Source organism: Charadrius vociferus, unplaced genomic scaffold (genome assembly GCF_000708025.1).
Source record: "Charadrius vociferus isolate BGI_N301 unplaced genomic scaffold, ASM70802v2 scaffold883, whole genome shotgun sequence".
Lineage (NCBI taxonomy): Eukaryota > Metazoa > Chordata > Aves > Charadriiformes > Charadriidae > Charadrius > Charadrius vociferus.
In genome coordinates, this window is record NW_009647740.1 from 892,364 (window position 1) to 914,441 (window position 22,078).

At 45.1% G+C, this 22,078-nt stretch overlaps 1 protein-coding gene across 2 annotated transcripts in view; it reads right to left on the reverse strand.

Annotated features, from left to right (window-relative positions):
• Window positions 1–21,754, reverse strand: part of SYN3 (synapsin III) — a 179,783-nt gene extending 158,029 nt beyond the window's left edge. For both annotated transcript variants that reach the window (XM_009881983.1, XM_009881982.1), the window contains exons 1-2: window positions 21,438–21,754; window positions 7,938–7,995 (exon numbers count right to left, since the gene is read on the reverse strand). In XM_009881983.1, the coding sequence (XP_009880285.1) occupies window positions 7,938–7,995; window positions 21,438–21,754 (375 nt within the window). The remainder of the gene's footprint in view (window positions 1–7,937; window positions 7,996–21,437) is intronic.
• Between the last annotated feature and the right edge of the window lie 324 nt (window positions 21,755–22,078).

Sequence of the window (22,078 nt, forward strand, 5' to 3'; positions counted from 1 at the left end):
TTTGCATTACTTTGTCTAGGCTACTGACTTGTCTTCACTTCCCTGTCTTGTGCATCTGCTGTTGACGATTGATGGATAAGGGGGAGATTTGTCAAGGTCTGTAACAACCTGCTGGGAGGCAATAAAGAAGATGGAGCCATACTCTTCTCAGTGGTGCCCAGGGAAAGGACAAGGGGCAATGGACACAAAATGAAATATGCTAAATCCCATGTAAACACAAGACACCCTTTTTATTGTAATGATGGTGAAACACTGGAACAGGTTGCCCAAAGAGCCTGTGTAGTCTCCATCCCTGGAGACACTAAAATCTGTAATGGCCATGGTCTTGGGCAGCCTGCTCTAGGTGACCTTGTTCAGAGCAGGATATTGGACTAGGAGTTATCCAGATGTGCCTTCAAGCCTCAACTGTCCTGGGATAAGTTTGGTATCTGGCAGAGGCCCTTATTAAAATTCTCCCTGCATGTCAAAGGGGAACCCCAGGAAAGCATCCCAGTTTGCTCTTTGAGCAGATGCAGAAGTCAGTTCATCTTCATTGTGGCACAGGAGTGCAGGGATAGGGATGCAAGACAGGGTTTTGGACTTGTGTTTTGGGGGTGGTGGCTGATATTTTTTTTTTTTTTTTCAAAGCAAGCAGACTTGACATGCCCATGCAATGACAGGCACAGTGGGTTTTTTAAGGTACTGAACATCCTAAACCCTCATCTGTACATAACCTAACTAAAAGCTATTCAGGTTGGTTATTACTTAAAAGGGAGACACAAAGTTATATTAGACTTCTATGTGAATATTTGCACATATACACCCATTTGCATATATACTGCTCATAGACAAAAATAGCAGAGTGGGTTTTAGCACTTTCCTCAGTGCAACGCACCATATGCTGTAACACGTACACTGGCTTTTTGGGGGGGTTATTCCATCACATAAATCACAGCACTGAACTACCACTACAGTACACAGCTTTCCATAAGGCAATGCAGAGTACCCTCATCAGGATCCTAAGCACGAGTTCGGTAGTTACTCTGACCAGCTCCTCTCACCCACTTGGGGGCAGATGGATTGACTCAGTGGGTGACACTGGAGCCACAGGTGGCTTGCAGGGCACCGGGTCTCTTTCGTGGTGGGAGCTCCCCAGTCTCCATGTCTCCTTTGGGTCTCCCCTACCCACTGATTGTGCTCTGACCAAGGCTCTCCACTCTCCCAGTCTTGCTCCTGAAACTCCTCGCCAATTATCACTAAATGTCTGTTTTTCTCCCTCTACCCCATGACACGAAACACAGTCAGAATAACAGGCTGGTCTGTGTCATGGCTTAGGCACTTGGGATGAGGAATTACTACTGTTTAATCAAATCACATACATTCCTCAGTGGATTTTATGCTTTAGTTTTTGGTGGATTTTCCAATATGTATAAGGAAAGAAAGACTTTGGCAGACACCAGGCTGCATTCCTGTAACAGCACATTTCACTACAACTGTTACAAGCATTTCAGTGGAGAAGTAAGCAATCCCTAAATCCTGCACAGGCAGAAGGGTAAACAGAGCGTATGGATGTGAAGAGGGGGAGGGCTGGGGCTGTGCATGCTTGGTGTGCACATGCATGCAGAATTAGAGATTGCACACCCTGATTCCCCGTGTCTCTTTCCCGAGACCTTTTCCCTTGGGGAGGCACCTTGCTCCCCATCTGCCCCCAAGCATTGGGATTACTCTCTGGGAGAAAATGACGGAGAGGGTCCAGCTGCGAGGGGGATGCTGCTGTGCAGCTCCAAGGGGAGCTTCCACAACTGCTCTTCACAAGTCTTGAAGCTAGGATGCATGCTCCTTGGCTACAGACAGCTCTGATGCTGAAGGTCCACATGCTTTGACCTATGAGAGTGCCTTTTGGTGCATCAGCTTTGGTGGCATTTGGAATTGTCTCTTAAATTTTCTTTTCAGAAGTTGTGTGACTGCCCGAAAATTGGAGCTCTAGCAAAAGCACATTTCTAAACCTTTTGATCCCAGGAAATACCTCAAAAACATGAACTCTGTAAGCCTCCAAAAGCCAATGGAAATAAAATTAAAAAAAAAAAAGATACTATTTATTTAAGAAAATAATGATTTTTGAGTCATTCTTGCTATTTCTCCAAGTCCCTTTATTCATGGTTTCTGAATGCTTGTATGTGGCAAAGCTATGAGAACTGCTGTTGCTGTTCTTGAACTGCTTTCTGGCTTTCGTTTGGAAAAAAAAATCCTAAACATATAATGAATAAAAACTATGCAGTTATTTGATAAGAGGCTAATTTTCCTCTCATCACACACAGGCCTATCAGACTCTGCCTTTTGAAAGGACCACTTTAGGCCGCACGCTCTTTAGGATGGGAAGTACAACGGATCTGGAATTCATGATTTGTATTACAATTATCTTCTGTGAGGGCCAAGTGCAACTTTTTTTCCTGACAATGCTGCCAATGGAGTCATAATCTATACCACAAGACTTTTCCAGAAGCATGTACATAGGAGTTCACTGAATAATCATTCCCTGAAAATAAACCAGGCAGAGGGAACAAGTGAATGAGCTGTGCAAGAAGAATGTGTGTCAGACGGACAGACGGACCCACCTTGTCAAGCAGGAAATGGTGGGAAGGAGACGGGTGGACAAACAACAGGAATAAAAATTTGGATGAACCTTTTGGCTTCGTCACTCCCCTTCATCCTTTTCACACCCCACCACACCCCCGCCCCTCCACCAGCAATTAGCTAATGCCAGGAAAGATGTCTCTGAATATATTAAAATGCCTTTGGGAAACATCTGAAGGAAAGGTACCCTGAAGGTGGCAGACTCTCTCTAAGAAGTGCTGCATGCTGTTGCCTGCTAGGTCTGTCTTCTCTCCTCTCCTGGGCTCTTGTTGATCAACAAGGGGTACAGGACTGGAAAAGCCCACCAGAGTCATAGGGTCTAACCCCTTGCTACTGCAGGCAACATGTCATGAAACCTTTTTTTAAACCAGTGTATTTATTAAAATCAGCTGTGTCTCCTTTAGCCTCTGTTTTGGCAGGATAAACAAACTCAACTCTTCCAGCCTCCTCTTGTAAGTCAGGTCTCTGTGGTCATCCCAGTGATAGTGCTCTGAACATCTCCTGCTTTGTGGGCATCTCTCTGCCAGAGAGGTAGCAAGTATCCCACTCATCTGGCCACCACCCACAGTGTCCGATGGGTCTGTGGTTGTCCAGGTCTCAGCCCTGGCTCTCCTGCCCTCTTCCGCTTGTACCTGGGTGTGTTGGGGATGCGCAGCCATGCAGCATCCAGCTTGTGCATCAGGCATTCCTAACGCCCAAGGAGACCCCCACCTGGAGTTTGTTATGGTCCATATGGGAAACACCAGAGTCATATGAAATCCTTAGAGCATGCAAGGCTTAGTTTTTTCTGAGACAGGGCAGAGAGGGTGGGGAAGGAGGTGCTGAGTTACTACTACTAGTTGCCTCTAGTGCTGGAAAATGTCTGACAGAGCATAAGGCCTATGGTATAATTTCTTCTCTTCTTGAATACACTCTGTTTTCTAATGCCTCCTGTCCTCGGGCCAGTGAAAGACTAAGAAGATAAAAGCAGAATTAATTTTGGGAGAGACTAAAAGCAATGTGGTCAGTTCCTGTGGCACTTTAAGATTCTTCTTTAAGCTCAACTTAGCCTTAGAGCCACTTAATCATACTTATACTCTTCATTTCTAAAATAATTTCTCTAGCGTTCATGTTTCTAGAGAAAAGAACGGGAGATGTATATACTGCAGTCTCAAAGCTGGAAATCACAAGGCAAGTAAAAACAACAACATGGATCAAAATCTAAGAACCTTATTGTTAGCATGAAACAGCGATAGTATTTTTAGATTAAGCTGCTCCTTAAACCTTGGAGGTTTACCCTCACTGAGTAAAACTTAAATCATCAGGTTTTTAATGGGAATAGGTCAAATAGATTTTCACTTTTTGATCAATGTTTCATTCAGTCTTATGAATGACTATCATTGCTACAGACGGACTTGTAGTGGAAACATATCTAAATAATCAAAATGGAATCCAAACTGCTTCCAAAGATATCTCCTGATTCAGGAGAGAACTTGCACTTGCTTCCCACCGCCCCAGCCCTCACTCAGCCCTGCACTGCTTCCCCTGCAGCCAGCAGGCAGAAGGCAACGGTGTTGCCTGCCTGGGTTTCAGTCAAGGGTAGGCAATAACAAATCCCACAGCCTCTAAAGCGTAGTAATAAATAAGTTTTGGATGTTACACTGAACATTAGAAGAGAAGAAACAAAGGTGGAAACAAAGTCAGACCTCATGTTCACTTTAATGAATGACAGGAGACAACAGAGGGTGGGTGTACCCGCCACAGTGTCCCTGACAACTCTCTCTCCTATTCACTGGCACCAGGAGGTGCCCACAGCATCTCTTGTCTCTTGCTAGTGGTAATAGACCTAGCTGAAGAACAAGGGCCTGGGGCTGGTATTGAGGTCATGCAATCAATTTCTGTGCTAAAGAACCTGGAAACCTTCTTTGAGAGTCCCTAAAACCTATTTTCATACAAGCTGAGACCTACAGAAGCAGTTCCATGAGCGGCAGAATGGCATTTAACAGTCTCCTCCCTGCGCGTTATCCAGTGTCTAATATGAGCTGAATTCACTTCTTGTAGAAACTCAGTGTCTTGAAACTTCTGCCTGTTTCTCCAGTTCAGCTGAAATCAGCCGATGCCTTGCAGAGTGTTGGGTGTGGGGGATAGACGGAGCGAGACAGCATGATCACATACATCTTGCATTCCTCGGATGACAGCCAAGGGGGAGAGGCAGCTCAGAGAGCTGGTAGGGGTGTATAACAAGATTAGATAACTGACTTCCCGCTGCTGAGAGAGGGAGAGACAGCACTGCTTTCAGCACTCCTGCTCCATTACAAATAAGTGATGTCATGACTTTAAAAAAAATGTCACCTACTATCCTCCTCTGCTTCCCCCAGAGATTGCTGAAATTGCTTGCTAAGAAAGAATTAAGATGTAATGGAGATGAAGATGAAAGAGGAAGAGAAAAAGCAAGAAGGCAAAGTCTTGGTTTAAACCAACTACAGAGCATCCTGGAAGAATGGCAAAAAAATTAGCATGGTCAGAAAAAATAAGGCAGTTGTTTTTTCCCAATGTGGTTTTTCAAGAGTATTTAACATTTGGATATTTCCTTTCACTGCTTTCTGCCATTCAAACTTTTTTGTTATTTAGCTTTTCAGTTCAAAAGTCTTTTTCCTATAAAATATAAAAAACAATCCTAAGGCAAACTGTATTTCTGGCTGAGTCAATAATGTGTGGTTATCTGAAGCAGGATCAAATGGGAAACTGAAAAACTAAATGAACTTACTGAGCAGACCAAGTGGCTCAGAAGGTGCCTGGGAGTCAAACTTTGATCTGATGTACAGTTTATTCAGAACTGAACAGCCAGATTAGGGCTTGGGCACCATGGCACAGTCTGTGTGCCTTTCACGGGACAATTATAGTAGTGAAGACTGGTGAGCTGTGAACTCAAAGAGAAAGATGTGGACCACGGTGGCAAACACAGTTATTCCCTGATTCCCCCCTCCCCCCCCCCCCCGCTAAGGAAACTGTGAAGAACATTTGTTTTTCAGGTTGAGAAGGTCTGAGTTCAGACTCAGGGGAGCCATTCCTCAACAGTTTAGATTCTTGGATTGTGCTTGAGGAAGAGGACGAAGAAGCAAGGAAGGCTCCAGATAATCAGTGTAGGAGCAATGAATGAAAATTAATTATAAAGAAATACTGAGTGAGAATGGATGGGCAAAAAAAGAAGGGGACAGAAAGTCAGACTTTGAAGAAAGAAGCGTCCCCTTCTTGGCCTCAACGATTTGCAGAGGGGCCTGAGGTCAGATTCGAGGACTGCCCGTAACAATGCAGCTTCTGTGTTTCCCTTGAAAGACAGTGATCCAGCTGGGGAAAGTGATCATCCCTTCTGCTTTCGAGGTCTGGGGAAGTCAAGAGCAGTTCCCTGCCCTCTATGTGAAGGCTCGGCTGCCTGATCTGAGGGGCAGGGAGGGGGCAAGGGGAAGCAGCCGGGACCCTTGTTCATTGTTCCTCAACTCTCCTACCCACTGTGCGCTTCATTCCCGTGGGCAATGCTGTGGCCACTATGCTGATTATTTAAAGAAGACTGCAAGTGGCCTGGCAATGGTCCTCGCCAGCAGAGTCGCACCAGCCTTACGGTCTTTGCTTGGAGCAACTTGGTGCCTTGTCTCAAACATGGACATTGAGCCTGTGTGAAGGATTTCAAGAGACAGGCTGGGGAAGAGTCCTTGGGGGAATACGATAAGCATTTAGTGACAGCGACGATGACAAGGGTCATTACTGGGTTTAAGCCATCAGGGATCAAGAGTCCACTTCTGCCCTTCTCCACTCACCAACCATTGGAAGATAGTTCCTTTATAAGGACCTCAAGTGCAATAACATTTGAGAAGAAGGACTATGAGGGCAAAGGCAGAGACTGGAGGTTTAGGAAAGAATTAACAGGTCATTTTGAAGAGTATCACGTCTAGCTTTGCAGCTGACCCTGCTCTGAGTGGTGGACCAGGTTGGATCAGAGGTTTGAAGGGAAAGGCCGAATTATTATTTGATTCTATATTTATATGTGAGAAGTGTGATTTTTTTTTTTCCTATTCTCTTTTAGGACATTTACTGAGGCAGCCAGCAAAATAAAGACTTTCATAAGAAAGTGCAAGTAATACCATCCAGTACTGACCCATGTGATACCAAGAAAAAGAGGAAAATGAAGTGTTCATGGTATCATAGTTGCAAAAAAAAAAAAAAAAAAAAAAAAAAAAAGACTTGGTGACTTTTCTGTTCCAGACACAGCATTTGATCAGAACATGTGTGCTTATGTATAGTCCTAAGTAACTGGACAGCACACCTTTGAAAAGAGAAAGAACACCTTATCAAGGGCAATGGGTCCTGAGAAAGCCTTCAAAACCAATGCATTAATAGTTCTATACACACATGCACACACGTGTGTGCGCACATACACAAACACACACACATGAGGCACAATCAACAGCTTTATAAAGACAGAAAATACCAGATAATTCAAACAACATTCACCAGCTTTCTTTATCCGTCCAGGCAGTTTTATAGCCCTAATGAGTACAAAACAAGCATATGATTCCTTCAGGATCACCAGCTCATCTCTACATCTCTCTCTTCTTATGCCTGCTTTCACGTTAGGCACCTGCAGATGATTATTAATAATCATTTCTACTCTGACAACAGCATCCAAAGTATCAGTCAATACTGGGACTTCATTTTGACAGACATTGCAACAACACAGAGAGGAGGGGACAGACTCCAACATGAAGAGTTTTCAACTGAAATGAATGGCTGGTGCCAAGGCTAACAGAGAAACAGGATTTGTCCAATGCCTTGCAGAGCACATCAGAAAACAGGCCACGAACCTCTTCACTGTTCCTATGGACTTTCAACAGATAAAAAGATTTTGCCATATGTAGTTATTTTTCATACTTAAACCAAAGGGTTTAGGCTTAAATCAGGGTAAATCAGAAGACTTGTATAGCTTGCATGTGGAACATAACATTGCCAACGTACTGCGGCACACTAGCTTTGCACATTTTCAGGCATATATATGGAACTGTGAGGGAATTTCAATTCTTCCAATGGAAGAAGTTATAATCCCATCACCAGAACAAAAAAATTAATTTTAAGGTGAAGTAGCGACTGATTCTGCAAAGGTAGGGAAGACAAAGGGGTGGCCCAATAAGATATTTTCTTTTATAGCTTCCCCAATTCTATAAAATGGATATGTCTTAAAGCTTCTCATTAGTTTCTTTCTTCAAGAGAAGAAACATCCACAAATTATCTGTCATTAAGAACTCAACCCTGTCCACACACGTTTCTTAGAGCCAAATTCAGTTGTCACTGACCTGTTCCACTCGGATATCAAATTCTCCATTCACCTTCTTCCCCTGGAAATATTTGGCCCTGCAGAAGAAATGAGAGAGACAAACATGGTTAAAGAAGATTTTTGGCTTTCATTACATACTGTTTTGCTTCAGCATTTCCCTTTTTGCTGATGAATTTCTATCCGGGTCACAGAATATTTTCCTTATTCCTATCTTCTTTCAGCTTTGTGTTCTCCAGGAGAAACCTGCCAAGCCAGATGAAAACCACATTGGAAAGTTCCTTCAAGGCTTGTGATTTTTTCATTTTGTTTTCAAACTGAAAACCAAATGCTCTCTTAATCTTTTCCAGAGTAACAACTCTAATCAATGATTCCTTGCTATACCTCGTTTAATACTCAACCTATATTCTGTAAAAGAAGGAGAGCAACATATGGCACAGCATTGGAAACTACTTCTGATGTTGAGCAAGGATCTTTATCATCACAGCTGAAGTACATGTAAAGCTTATTCTCTTGCTCTCTCACCCCAGAGCCGCTTTTCAATTCTGTTTGTCTTTCTGCCACTGGTTTAGAGAAACAGTATCTGCATCTGCAGTGTCACTAATGCAGAATCTCTTCTCCTGAACTGAGAAACTGTGTCTTCTGGAGTTGAACAGTGTCATGAGAAAGATGTACACCTTCTACCACCTCTGCTCCTAGCTGCCTACGCTATGCAGACAAGAAAACACTTTCAGAAGGATCGGTTGCTCATGACAGGGGAAAGCTGACAGTAGTGTTGGAGAAGAAAACACAGGAAAAGGGCAGGCAGTTTTAGCTTTTTTATTCAAATTTGTGTATAATGCCCCTTACAGTGATTAGTTAGCAGGGAAATGGCCAGTATAATTTTCCCTGTTAATATTTATCCCCAATTCTTCACCTTGCCAAACAAGCTTGACAGAAGGAAATATGAATTTATTTTCTCAGACCTCCCCCCTAAAACTTCAGGAAGACCATGTAGGTTCACAAAAACCTCTTCTATTTGGAAAGCATTGAAAACACAGTTAAGCCCTGCAAGAGCTGTTTCCAGAGACAAAGTAGCTCTCTGCATTCTGTTTCCAATTGGCAAAGAGAAGACAGGATAAAGAAGTAAAGGAAAATGAGGGGAAGCCGGCTTTGCTCCCTATTTTATAGTATTAGCAAAAAAAAAAAAAAAAAAGAAAGCTGGCTCACATTTTTACTAGGTGTCTATTTGTTCCAATAAAAAAAGGAGAGACAGTAGGAAGGCAATTTTCCCCATGGCTGAAACACACCAGTTTTCAGCTGAATGCTCCCCTCCCCCAGAAATGCGAAATGTAAATAAAGAACTTGTTTGGTTTTGTCATTCTGGCTCAAAACCAAGTGAAAAGTTTTCATTTTATTAGAAAAAGACATAAAAAATGTCAAAAGTTTTCCTCTCTATTCTAATGAAGGTATCTGAAAGCTGTATCCTGCTTCCCTTCCAGACAGCCCATCCATCAGCATGGTGCTAATAAGACCTCTGCATAGATGTCAGTGAGGGACGGTGTAGCAGCCAGGTGTAACCAAGACCAAGTGGCTCGAACAACCCCTATCCAGTATAAAAAGCAGTGCTCTGGCCATTTTTCCTCCCTTTTTTGAATTTATGACTGTTGCATGAAAAAAAGCAACTCAACAGACAAGCTGAGACATCACGCCTCTAACAATAAACAGGAACGCTAAATACACTTAATAATTCCATCCTGTTTCTGGAGGCATGGCTCTAGAGGGTCTGGCAACATTCCTTGCTCCTAAACATTGGGGATACTGCTGGAACCAGTGACTTCTCAAAAACTGGAGTGGGCTTTAAGTGGACCCACAGGAACTGGTCTGAAATTTGAGGCACACTATTCACTGGTAAAAGCTTGTTTTTATTCCCAGCACACTCATAAGGTGTACTCCTTACCCATATTTATGAAACATACTTCTTCCCTCTATGGCCTCTCCTCTTTGATGACCAGCTGGTTGCAAACTCCTTGGTGCTGCTTTGCTTCAGCTTCTAATGAAGTGTGATTAACCAGTCTTCATCCTAGTACAGATGGAGCAAGGAGGCTTCCACTGCCTAGTCCAGGAAGTTAGCCTTCACGTGGTTAACGAATCCTCTCTCCCATCTTTACAGTACCATCTTGGCTCACAGATAGTCACACAGAAGGCACATCCAGTGTGAGGAGTCATTGGAGTAGAGCAAAGGACCCCAACTCAGGCACCGCGTGACCTCTTTCCACACAGGTTTCCTCATCCAGTGCCTCAGATAACTTTCTTTTAACAGCACAATATATCACTTTCTTTCAAAAACAGCCCCCCAGGAGGGTTAACCTGCTCCGAGTGTCTCTGAAGACTACAGGTGCTAAACAATTTGCAGCCAAATATGTTGGTCAGCCCACCATTTTGACACAGCCCAGGGTAAGAATGAAACACTTCTTCCTGAAATGTCTCTGAAACGGATGGAGTGATGTTTTCAATTTGCATCTGGGGCTTTGGAGCCCCTGGGCAGTAGAGGCTATCATGTTGAAATGAAAAATGGCTTTATCCTCACCCTGGAGCCCCTGGGATTTCAAGCAAGCCGGAATCATTGCTGATTCTGTGGAAACATCATAACGCCTCTGTTGCAAGAGAGAGAATCTTTTGATCAATACTGCTTAATGTATGAAATGTCTTCTGGCTCATATAGTGGACAAGAGATGAAGGAAAGGACCACATTGCTCTGGTGGGGATGCAGGAGAAAGATAGATGGATGTTTCTGGTAGGTGAGATGGTGCAAGACATTTGTGGATGCTCTCTGCCCTTAAATCACCTGAGTAAGGTTTTTCCAGACCTCTGCCTAGGAAGTGACATGCTGGAGGGTTATCTAGGCAGCCTGCAGTGCACCAGGGGAGCGGCAACCAGAAGACCAGTCACAAGCCTATCTGAGGACCCTCAGAAGTGTCCCCATTCACCTGCAGCACAGCCAAGTGCCAGTGATCAGAGGGAGCGGATCACCCTGGAAGGGGGGGAGGGGGCTGTCGGGCATCCCCCAGCTTGGGACACTTGGCAAGGCACTGGCTACACGAAGCCACCCCCTCTCCCGGGCAGCCTGCAGCACTGACCACCACTTGGCTGGCCATCCCTTTATTTTAAAGCATGTCAGATGTTCAACCCGCCAGAACACAGCATTATAATTTGGCTAGGCAGGGTGCAGATGGAGTGGTGCGGTTGCTGTGATCTCAGCAAATTAGCATGTAAACATGTTTTGACTGAAGAAAACGGCAGGGCCGTGCTCAAGAGCAGTTCCTGGGTGGGATTTACAGTGGTACGCGATGCATTTAAATGTGGCCGCACCGGCTTGGAGGGAGGAAGAACCGTAATAAACAGCCAAAGGTCTGCCCTGACTTCCAGGGAGAAAGCTTGCCTTGAACCCCTCTCTCTCTGTAATGAAGAAGCCGCACACTGTGGAAAAGGACATATTTTCTGGGTGCAAGGGCATCAGACAAATGTAACTTCTGCTTTCTGCCTCAGCCCTGACATGATTACAGGGCCACAAGAAACCTGATGCCTCTTCTTATGAAGTAATTTGGAAAGAACAAAAGCTTATTTTCCAGAGCTGCCATGAAACACTCCCAGTCTGCCGCAGCGACCATGGCTGGAGGAAGCATATACACAATTTTCTGTCAGATACGGAGTGTATCCTTAACACAGCAGGGAAACTTAAATGACCAATTCACCTCCAATTACCTACATAAAAGCTAATTCACAGAAAGATCATGCATAACATTAGTGCCCTTAGGTGTTTGCAAAGCATTTGTCTCTGAGCAAAGGATGCCAGCGCTGGTCCAAGACTGCAAAGACGCCTATAAGACACTCGAATACCAGAGTTTATCCCTCTGGTGTCACCACAGGGATAAAGCTGTCTGGGACAGCTTGCACTGCGTCTATGACAGGGCTGCCCAAATCGGTGTGCTCCCCTGCGCCTTTGTACTAATGCCTGTAGTCTACAAACACAAGGATTCAGTCCTCACGGGGCGCCAAGTCCCCCATCAAAGCCTGGCGTGTCACCAGGCCCAGGGAGGGTAGAGTTGGGCCACTGGGCTACAGGTCCGGGAGCTGTGGCCAGCCTGTGCTGCTGTGCTGCTTCTGCGTCGTGGGGAAACATGGCACAAGAGAAGCAACTCCTGCACGTGGAGTGGCGGTTTCAAGGATTGGCAGCAAAGGGCCAAAACTCACAAGCTGCTTCTGTTAGGAGGGCGCAGATCATCTCACAATTTTTCTCTGGGCAGTAAATACCCGGTAACATCTGCCTTGCTCTCTTTCTGCTTTAAAACAAAGGCAGGTGCAATAAGTGCTCAACCCATCAGCCAACACACATGCTCTGCACAGGGATTCAGGAGAAGCTATTTGTGCAGAGCTTGTGCTGTCTCCTCTGGAGTTACTTCTCTCTTCCCTCTGCTTGTTTTCTCTCAGTGCAAAGAAGCATATCCAAGCTGCCACAGAGGACCGTTTCAGTGTTTCCTTCAGGATCTGCGGGAAACAGAGACATCAGGGACGCAGCAGGAGACTGCACAACTTCTGTCAGGCTGCAAAATGTTCTGCACAGGTGAGGAATGGGAAAAAATGCCCAGGTATCAAGCATTGGCCAGAGAAATTCCCCATGGAGCTCTTCCCCAGGTACAGTGCCACTAGACAGCAGCTCATGTAAGAAAAGGTGCAGGATACCAGCCTCAGCACCGAGAAGGCAGTAGCCAGGAGAGACAAGAGATTTAAAGTGATCGTGATGGGCCGGAGGATTGCAGTGATTCAAAGCTTAAAGCTGTTTCTGCAGGTCCATTAGCTGGGTGAAGCAGAGGTTATGACACATTATACAGCTCTGAAGGCAGTCTGGTATTTTGTATTAAATTCATGGGACTTCTTCAGAGTATCCTGTGAAATGGCTCCTGTATGAAGCAATTTTTTAGGATAGGAAGAGATCAAAGAAATACAGCTCAAATCTTCCTGTGAGAGACCTCAGTGGAGCCGATGTAGCAAATGTCATTGCAATTGCTGATAGTGAATCTTGGAGTAACTGGGAAGCCATCTCCTTCAGATGAACAAATAAGCTTGAGCCCAAATCCCCTGTGATGTGAATGAACCCAGGCACTTTTTGGGGCATCACTGCTCAACAGAGGCCTGGAGCTATCAACTCAGGAGCCGGCTTGTACCTTCACCGCAGAAATGGGCTCAGTATCACTGGGAGCGTGCCAAAGAGGGGCATGGGGATATTGTAATAGCAAATTTCTCCAAATCCTCTGACTGAGCTTGTGCCTTTGGAGCAAGACGCAACAAGCAAAGAAAGCCAAGCCACACTTTGGATGGAGACTGCTTCTCATCCGGAGCGGGAAGCAGCCTTTCCCACCCCGCGGAGGGGCCAGAGCAAAACATGCTGACGAGAGGGGAAATTTGCAGGACTCTTGGGGAGAGGTGGGGAAGGGAGCGGGTGGAAGAAAGAGGGAGACAAATGGTGAAGAAGAGACATGGGTGAATAAACTAAAAGGTGTCCATGGGTAAATTCTGGAATTATCTGAACTATTTTCCTGGAATCACATTACACATATTTCTCTCAAGCCCCCTGGGAAAATAAGGCATGTAATTCCTTTTTGGAGCAGTCTGGAAAAGGCGAGGCTGAAGCCCCCTGGATTGGGTGTGTGGGGACATCGGGGAGGTGGGGGAGGGGGTTGGCCACTGTATGAAATCCCCATGTCAAAGGGCCTGGGGGCCCAAGTGATGCACAAGGCACTCACTGTATGTCTGCATTGTCTCCTTCATAAAAGGGGCTGGGACTGGGAAAAAGAAGGCAGTTTCCAGGATACTGGCCAGCAGCCACTGGAATGCCCCGACCCCCCCCAGCCCCTACATGCTGTAAAGGCAGTGGGGAGGGGAGGGGTGAGGAGAGATGTATTTGTGCCCTTTTTTCTTCAGGGGTGAAAACAGGGAAGGTTTTCCTTTCAGGGGCCAGCCCTTAACCCCAACCCCTTCACTGCTTCTCCCCAGTTTAGCAATTCCCAGCTGCAAATAGTAAGGACTTTTGAGATGGTCAAGACCTGACTGCCCCGGGGCATAGGAAAGAGAAAAATCACTCCACAAATGCCGAGGTCTGCAGCCTACCAGAGCTTTTGTCCACATCTGCTTTGGCCCAGAGATCCTTATGCACTGTTCAGCTCTGGGATGGACTGGTTGGTAGTTAATTATTTGGTAAGAGTAGTTTGGGCCAGGGGTGGGGGGTGTCAGGATGTTGAAGGTGGTGGATAAGCAAGATGGATGTGAGCTTCGACACCTCAGAAAACAATGTCTGAACCACAGGTTAAATGGACCAGAAGCAAGTACAGAAAGAAGGAAAGGGTAACTGCACCGTACAGACCAAGAGGTAAATCTAAGTTTTGGGCTGGGTCAAAAGGTAGTCCTGAATACACTGATAGCCAGGAGCTCCACAAAAGTTTGGGAAAAAATTGGGCTGCAGCATTGCTGCGCTCAGTCCCATGCCTCCCTGGGGCGAAATCATCTTGCTCTCGGTGCCGTCACCACCTGGCTTGCTGGAGCCACCGAATCGAGAGCCAGCTCAGCTGCGCTGCAGGTAGGTCCTTGGTATCCGAGGTCAGGCCGTGGGAACAGACCGCCTTTGTTGCCTTCTGGGAAGAACCACAAGACCCAGCCCGCTCTGGTTACTGTAAAACAACCCTCGAGGCATTATTAGTTATGGGATCACACCAAGGAAAGGAACGCCTCTGCTGGAGAGGTTTGTATCGGGCTGTGATGGTGGTATGGGTGGTTGTTTTTTTGTGGACAAAGGAAGTCCTCATGGTGAGGTCCTTGATGAGGTCCGAGGTCCCACCCTACAGGGCTGGAAAGATTTTCTTGGCTTGAATGCACACAGAAAGGGAAGCTTTAGGGCAGGAAGGGAGAAGGGGTTTTTTTTAATCTTCTTTTGTGAGTCCTCCTTTTCTCTCCGAAAGGGAGAACCGAAAGCCTGTTTTCGGGGGAGACCTGGGTTGGCAAGCCACCAGCACTTTAATGATTGCAGACACAACCATTCAGGCAGCTCTTTCTATTCAAGGAACTACAGAGTCCCCCACAATACCGGCCTCCCAGCATCTTCCTGTGCCACCTCCTGCTCCTGAAATGGGTGTAATCAAAACCACCCACTGCCCCCCCCTCCAAAAAAAAAACCAAGAAACAGCACTAGTTAGTGCAGTGCTATTGCTTTTGGGCACGGCTTTTTGTGCTTCTGTGAGCTGTCAGGATAGGAAGGACACTTTGCTGTAGGTCTGATCCCCCCAAGGCTACATGGTGGTCACATTCCTCCTGGCCACAAAGGGCCGGGGGGAGCGGTGGAGGTGGGGGGCACTGCTTTAAGTATAATGTAAGGCAGCAATTTTATTTTGCACATTATCGAAACAGTACATTGCTGGAACATCTCTACATTGCTAAATTGAGATGGTATGGCCCAGAGCTGTTTGCAAGGGGTATCATTTTGTTGAGGATTAGACAATACTTTATTCCAGCCCACTTCTGCCCTCCCTGAACCTGAGGAGCAAGGGGAACCAGGCTGACCCGAATCCACAGGGAGGCAGGGCTGCTGGCTTTCAAGCAGAAGAAAACTGGCTCACAAACCTTGAGAAATACATCTGAGGGATTTTTTTATTTTTTATTTTTTTAATATGTACAGGACTAGACAGGACATTCTGAGGTTAAATTCTATGCATTTATAGGAACTCTGGTAAAGCAATTAAGGTCCCAGAACTGACTTGCATTAGCATATTTATAACCTGGTGGGGAATGTTTTCCATATTCCTTGTATCTATTTTTGTAATGATACTAATCCTTTACATTTCTGTATCACCTTTCATTCAGGAGGACTAGATCCCAAGTTGCTTTACATATGCAGGACAAAAATACAGGCAGATATGATGGTGATATACCTAAAACAGATTGGAAAGCAATGTGATAAATGCAATTTATTGAATATCTTTGACTGTCTTACCTCCTTTTCACCCCTATGCCTGTATGCTGGGGAATACAGAAACTCTTCATGCTGCTTCCAAGCGTGTGCACACAAACATACATACATATTTAACACAAACTTGTCTCCTCTTCCCCTAAAATTCCTTTCCGCCTTCAAGTCACACTTGGCATGAATTATAGGAACAGAAATATTCAGTCCTGGGTAGACATGGCTAAATGATGAAAATGTAAGTTTTTTAGCCAGATTTGTGAAAACATAAATTTTACTTGTAAGCTTTTTCAAATTATAGCCACATAGCTGCACAGAACTTGTGAAACTTAAAAGGTCAGCCCTATGTAATAAAAGCTAATTCATAATCATTTATTGTCAGTTACCACCATGTTTGACGATGTGGGCTTCTTATCAGGAAATATAGACAAAACTTGACAATTTGACCTGCAAATTCCTAGGGTCAAGCTTTAAGTATCAGTGCTGAACAATAATAATAAAGATAAATGATCATGAAGTCCAAAGCCAAAAGCTAGTCCAAAAGTTCACATTATATTTAATTGAGTTAGGTACAGAAATATTTCTCTGAATGGGAGCCTTAGTATGTCATCTCCAGCCTACTGAAAGCATAAAATGACTCATGACACTCATTGAATATTTTTGAAACAGAATTCCTTGCAAAAAAATTAGGATTTAGGAAGTCCCATGTTACTAAAATTCAGTATCAGACTGTTATTATTTGACCAGTTGTATTTCAAATGACATATTTAAGGCTCAATATTGTCATGTACTATCAGAAGTAAAAATATTTTTATTTTAATGAAAAAGGGCTGATAATTTCCTCTGAACAGTATAAAACAGTAATCCTGTCAGGTCAGTCCATAATTAGAACTAAATCATGACATTATTGTTATACAAAGGACCATTTCAGATGTATTAAGAGGATTTCATTCAGCATTAATCACAGTTTTTCTCTTACTTGATCTTTAAATTTTTGGAGACAGTATGTTCAGGCAGATTGGACTGTAAAGCCAATGGGAAAACAACAATGCGATTTTGTGTCTCCTAAAATATCCTCTGTGCCTTTTTTTTTTTCCTGTGAAACATGGCACAAGACTCGTGTAGAACTGCCGCACACAGGGCACATGTATTTTGTGCAAGATGGCATGTAACGCTGTTAGCACTTGAAACAGGCTGAAATCTGGACAAAACACACTAATGGCTTTGAAAAGTGCCATGAGATATTTCGCAAATGCAACTAAGATATCTAACAAATACAACAAGAACAACTTTGTTATGCTGTCTGGTCTGAAACGCAATACTTTTAGCTTATGTTGTTAATAGGAGCCTTAGCTGTGCTAGATCACTTCCCAAATAAGCTGTTTAAATATGAAGCATTAGGCCAGAATGCTGAGCACTTTCACAGAGGATGGGGGTTAATAATTCACAGTACTAAATCCTGTTTGATCTGCTGAGAAATTCAATCCAGCAAGAGCGTGATTTTACTTAACAGCGTGTCGGGCAAGGAAGTTGCCAGAGGTAGGACGTTTTCCTCCTGGCTGAGGTTGGGCTGCCGGAGCTGGCCCATCTGCCATTACATGGAGTCCTGCCATCCCCCCTCCTCATGGTCCTGGTCCCTTTTGCTGTGCATTTGCACGCGCATGAGGGTGTGTGTATTCATGTCTGAGCTCCTTTTTTTCTGGCAGCTACTGTAGGTGAGTTGTGGATGCCTTTTTGGAAGTCTCCCAAGGCACAGATACTGCCGGCCCACAAGAAAGTGCCTCATTCTCCAGGTGGAGGCTACCTGGCTGAGATATGTACCATGAGGTATTTAAAAGATGGGTAGATGCGGTGCTTAGGGACATGGTTTAGTGGTGGTTTTGGCAGCGTTAGGTTAATGGCTGGAGCCTCGATGATCTTAAAGGTCCCTTCCAATGTAGACAATTCTATGATTCTATTAATGACTGAAGAGAAGCAGAGTTTTTCCCTAGCACGCCAATGCACGCATACATTCACTGCTGTGGGTGCCTCTGTGGGCTGTCTGTCAAAGCCAAGAGCACGAGGGAGCCGTACAGATCGCGTTTTCCTCTCGTGCACATCCTGCATGTGGCAGATTCACTGTGTGCTTCCTTGCAATGCGCTAGAGCTGAGTCTGGGAGAAGGATGGAAAAATTGTCAAAACTTTGCCACTGCAACAGAAAGCTGGGTGAGTTCCCTTGCTTTTAATAGAACGTACCTTTTTTTTTACTGCTGCTAATGCAGAAAGCAGCTGATCATATTCTGTGGGACTCACATTATTTTTATAGTACTTTGGAATAAACCAGAGCATATTGCATGTCAAGAGTGGTAAGGACTTTATGGAGGAAGACAGGCCATGGATTCCCAAGGATGCTCTTCACTTCATCCAGACCTCTGAAAGAAGCTGAATGCTATACTGTACCATCAGAGGCACAGTAGCTCCTTAAAAAGAGAAAGGATTGCTATTTGTCACTTTAAAGTGCATTCTACATGCACTTGCCTATTTGGGTTTAGAGCATTTCGTCACACCCTTGTGCAACACCTTGCCCTAATCCACAATTGCAGCTCTTTGCCTCTGCTGTAATACAAACAGTGATGATAAATTAATGTCTGGCTTGGCAATATTGCTACAATCTCCAATTATGAGAAAGTGTTTTCATTTAGAGAAGAGAAATCAAATGGCAGATTCCACTGTCTCTCACCCTTCCTGTCTGTGAACAAGCTAGTCCTTGTTGTAAACCCCATGTAACTTGCTGTGGGGGAGGCAGCATTGTGGAAGCCCGCAGCCCTTAAAATAAAGGTAGCGCTTCAGTAGTTATTTCTTGGGGATATTTTCTAGTAGAGTTAACTATTTCAAAAGGAGAAGGAAAGGATTTCTTGAAAACCATACACAAAGGTTTCACAGGTAGCAAGAACCAGAGCAGGCAGAGGTGAGACACATTGCAAACACGATGCTTCTTCCAAACCCAAAATCACCAGCGCAGAAGTAACAATAGGTTGTTGATCACCCTCCAAAGTCTGGGACTATTTCTGTACATGATGCAGAGTGGACAACCAGAATCCCTGGATAAACAGCTTCTCCAGCTGTGCTCTCACAAGGCAAACACTGCTGCCTCGGGCTGGTCAGCTTGAGCTCACGTAACACCCTGGCTGAAACCAAGAAGATGATGGGCATTGCTCAGAAGTACTTTACCACGAATAAACATCCACGGAGCCACGGAGCCACTGCTCTCCAGTGCTGCCCTCAAGGGCTCACTGAGTTTCCTGAAGACACGAAAAACAGCTGCGAAGTAGCACTTCTGGCCTACTGGAGTGGTTGCACTGGTATGCTCTCTCAGAAAGGACCACATGCTACCTTTAGGCTGGAGAAGTTTCTAGGCATGTGTTTCTGTCCATGCTACAAAGAGGCATGGAAAACTGTGGCAGGCAAGGGCTAGCAATGTTGTTTCCTTGGTTTTCATGTTGTACATATGTCAGGATATGGTCATGAATGCATACACTAATTTTGTTCAGTGCCCTCACAACCTTAGAGAGACTGAAGGCAGGGAGCATTTGCAATAAGCATTATTTTATATCTGTAATCTTGTGGATAGAGGCAGAGAGCTGGGAGAAACAAAAGGGGTCCCCCATCATGTGTAGAAACTGCTAAGTTATAGACAGCAGAGGGAGAGCCAAGCCAGCAGGATGCATGGAGTGCTTACACACGAGTGGAGGAACGAAGACAGCGTGAGTAGCCATACCTCCTCTTTACATCTCCCAGCTGCTGCTTCTTGGGCAAGCTCAGCTCAGAGACTACGAATTCTGCATGACAGAACAGCAGCTGGGAGATATAAAGGCAGAGATTTGAATGCAGTGTGTATGTTAAAGCAGGAAAACACTGCAACAGAGTCCAACCCCTCCTTGTCCTTTCCCCTGCCCAGGCTACCTTCAGCACCATTAATCTTGAGGAAAAACTAGATTGGCCTTTGAGCTAGGGCTTTCCTCTCTGATTACAGTGTCCGGACTAAACAGTGCCGGCTGAGCCCCAGCTGCTAGAGCTGTGCAGTAGAGGCTCTCCTATCCCCAGCTGGAGGATGCTATGTTAAGGGACTGCCACCTGGCAGCATCTTCAAGGAACTGCAAAAATGTGAAGCAGAGATGGAGGTTGGTGAGCATCAGCCTGCTGGGAGACTAGTGAGTGCACCCAGGAAGGAGAGATCAGGGTTGAGCCAGACAGGTGCTGCCAACTGAACTATCTGGCCATAAGAGGCTGCCACTGTGATAAAAGACAATAGGCCAGTGAAACATTTGAAACGACGACAATCTTGTCCGGCGCTTTCCCACTCAGTTAAAAAGTTGTTTTTACTTTGAGAAAAATCCCGCTGTCTTCCCTCTCTTACTTCAAGAGGCCTGCCCTAATTGTACTCAGTCATTGCCCTTTTTTAGCTAGGAGCTAAGCTCTTGCTTTGTGAAGATACACCCAGGGAGGCAGGTCCCACCTTGCTCCCTCTCTCCCAGGAAAGCAGAGAAGACCAAAGGTGACAACTTTACTGAAAAGTGGCTTGGGATGAAAAGAACAATAAAATAATCTCCCTTGGCCAAGGCCTGGTAACCCAACTTCTTTCATTTTGAAGTCTTCAATACGGTCCCCCTGCCTGTGCTACCCGTTCCTTTTTTCTGTGTTGTGACAAGCTGGCAGACAAAACAATGAGCATCTCCTGGACATATGCTCTGGATATTCCCCCAAATATGTCTCTTGGTCAGCTTGCCTAAAGCTTTCTAAACCAGCTGACTTTGAAAGGGAGCACACAGCAAGCAGTAAGTCATTTCTCTAACATTTCAGAAGACTTCAGTTGTCCTGCCCTTTGGAAAGTGTTCTCTGCTGCCCAATGTCACAGGAAACAAACATCCAAACATCTGTTTGTAAACAGACACCTGCATGAACAACACTAATTTGAGGTTTAGCTGAGCCTGAGAGCCTTTTGCCAATAGCTGCTGTGCTTAGCAGGTGAAGGGCCCTTGACCAGCAAGTGAACTCCAGTCATTACCATTAGTAGTAGTAAGCTTGGGTTATCTTTTTGTAGTTTAGGTACAAATTTGCATACAGACAAAAGCTCAAGAGAGACTGAGAGCTGGAGAGATTGAGTCCCTTTTCATTTTTAGAGCCAGCACAAACAGGTTCTGAACCACATCACAAACACATCTTCAGCTGTGACCTCTTAGGACCACTGTTAAATATGACAGCTCAGCTAAGCCTACTGAGCCAAGAATGACCTAAGTGTGCTCATATATTGAGGCTATGAAGAAGTTTGCCAATGAGTACCAAGTGAAATTTTTTTGCAAGAAAGATATGAGAAAAGCCTACTCTGCTGTTTATGCAAGCCACCGTTCAGACATTGACCTGGAGCCAGAGTGGGTGGCCTAAATGTGAAAGGATCTGTGTACCCCCCTGCAGATGCCCCATGTTCCCAAGATCCCTCTCATCCCCCAAACTTTGGAGACCTGAATTCATCAGGGAGGACCGTGATGACTTACCAGTCTGTGTGCGCATCATCGATCACCAGGAGGATCTTGGGTTTCTGGGCCACGGGTGGTGTTGGGCTGGCCGAGTGATCGATTAGTCCTGCAGCCGCTTGTGTGGTTTGCTTCATGGCACTGGAGATGGAGCTGAAGATGCTGGTGCCAGTAGAGGAAGAGTGTGAGGGCTGCGGTGGCTGAGGATGCTTTCTCTCTGTGGCAGGAGAAACCGGGGAGCTCGTGGAGTTGTCAGGGCGCTGCAAGTCCATCATGTAGCCATTGGGCAAATTTGCCACGAAACTACTGTCTGAGAGACGCCTCCGGAGGAAATTCATTGTTGCAGTGTTGTGTGGAAACCTTCTCAGCAAGGGCGAGGCTGAACAATGGTGTCACCGGTCCCGGGTAATTTTTCTGTGTGCGTGTAGTTTTTCAGCTATATTTTCTTTCTCTCCTGTGGGAAGAGAGTGAAAGACGTATCTATGAGATACATACTGTGAGTCTGAGATGAGAAAAAAAATCTTTTGGCCTTTTAAATGTGTACCTTAAACAACGAGAGGAAAACGGACTACTGGTTTCTATGCAGTATGCTACGCTGGTAAAGCCAAATGGATAGTACAAAGTATGTTTCATGGCTCTCTCTCTCATCCCAAAAACATTTT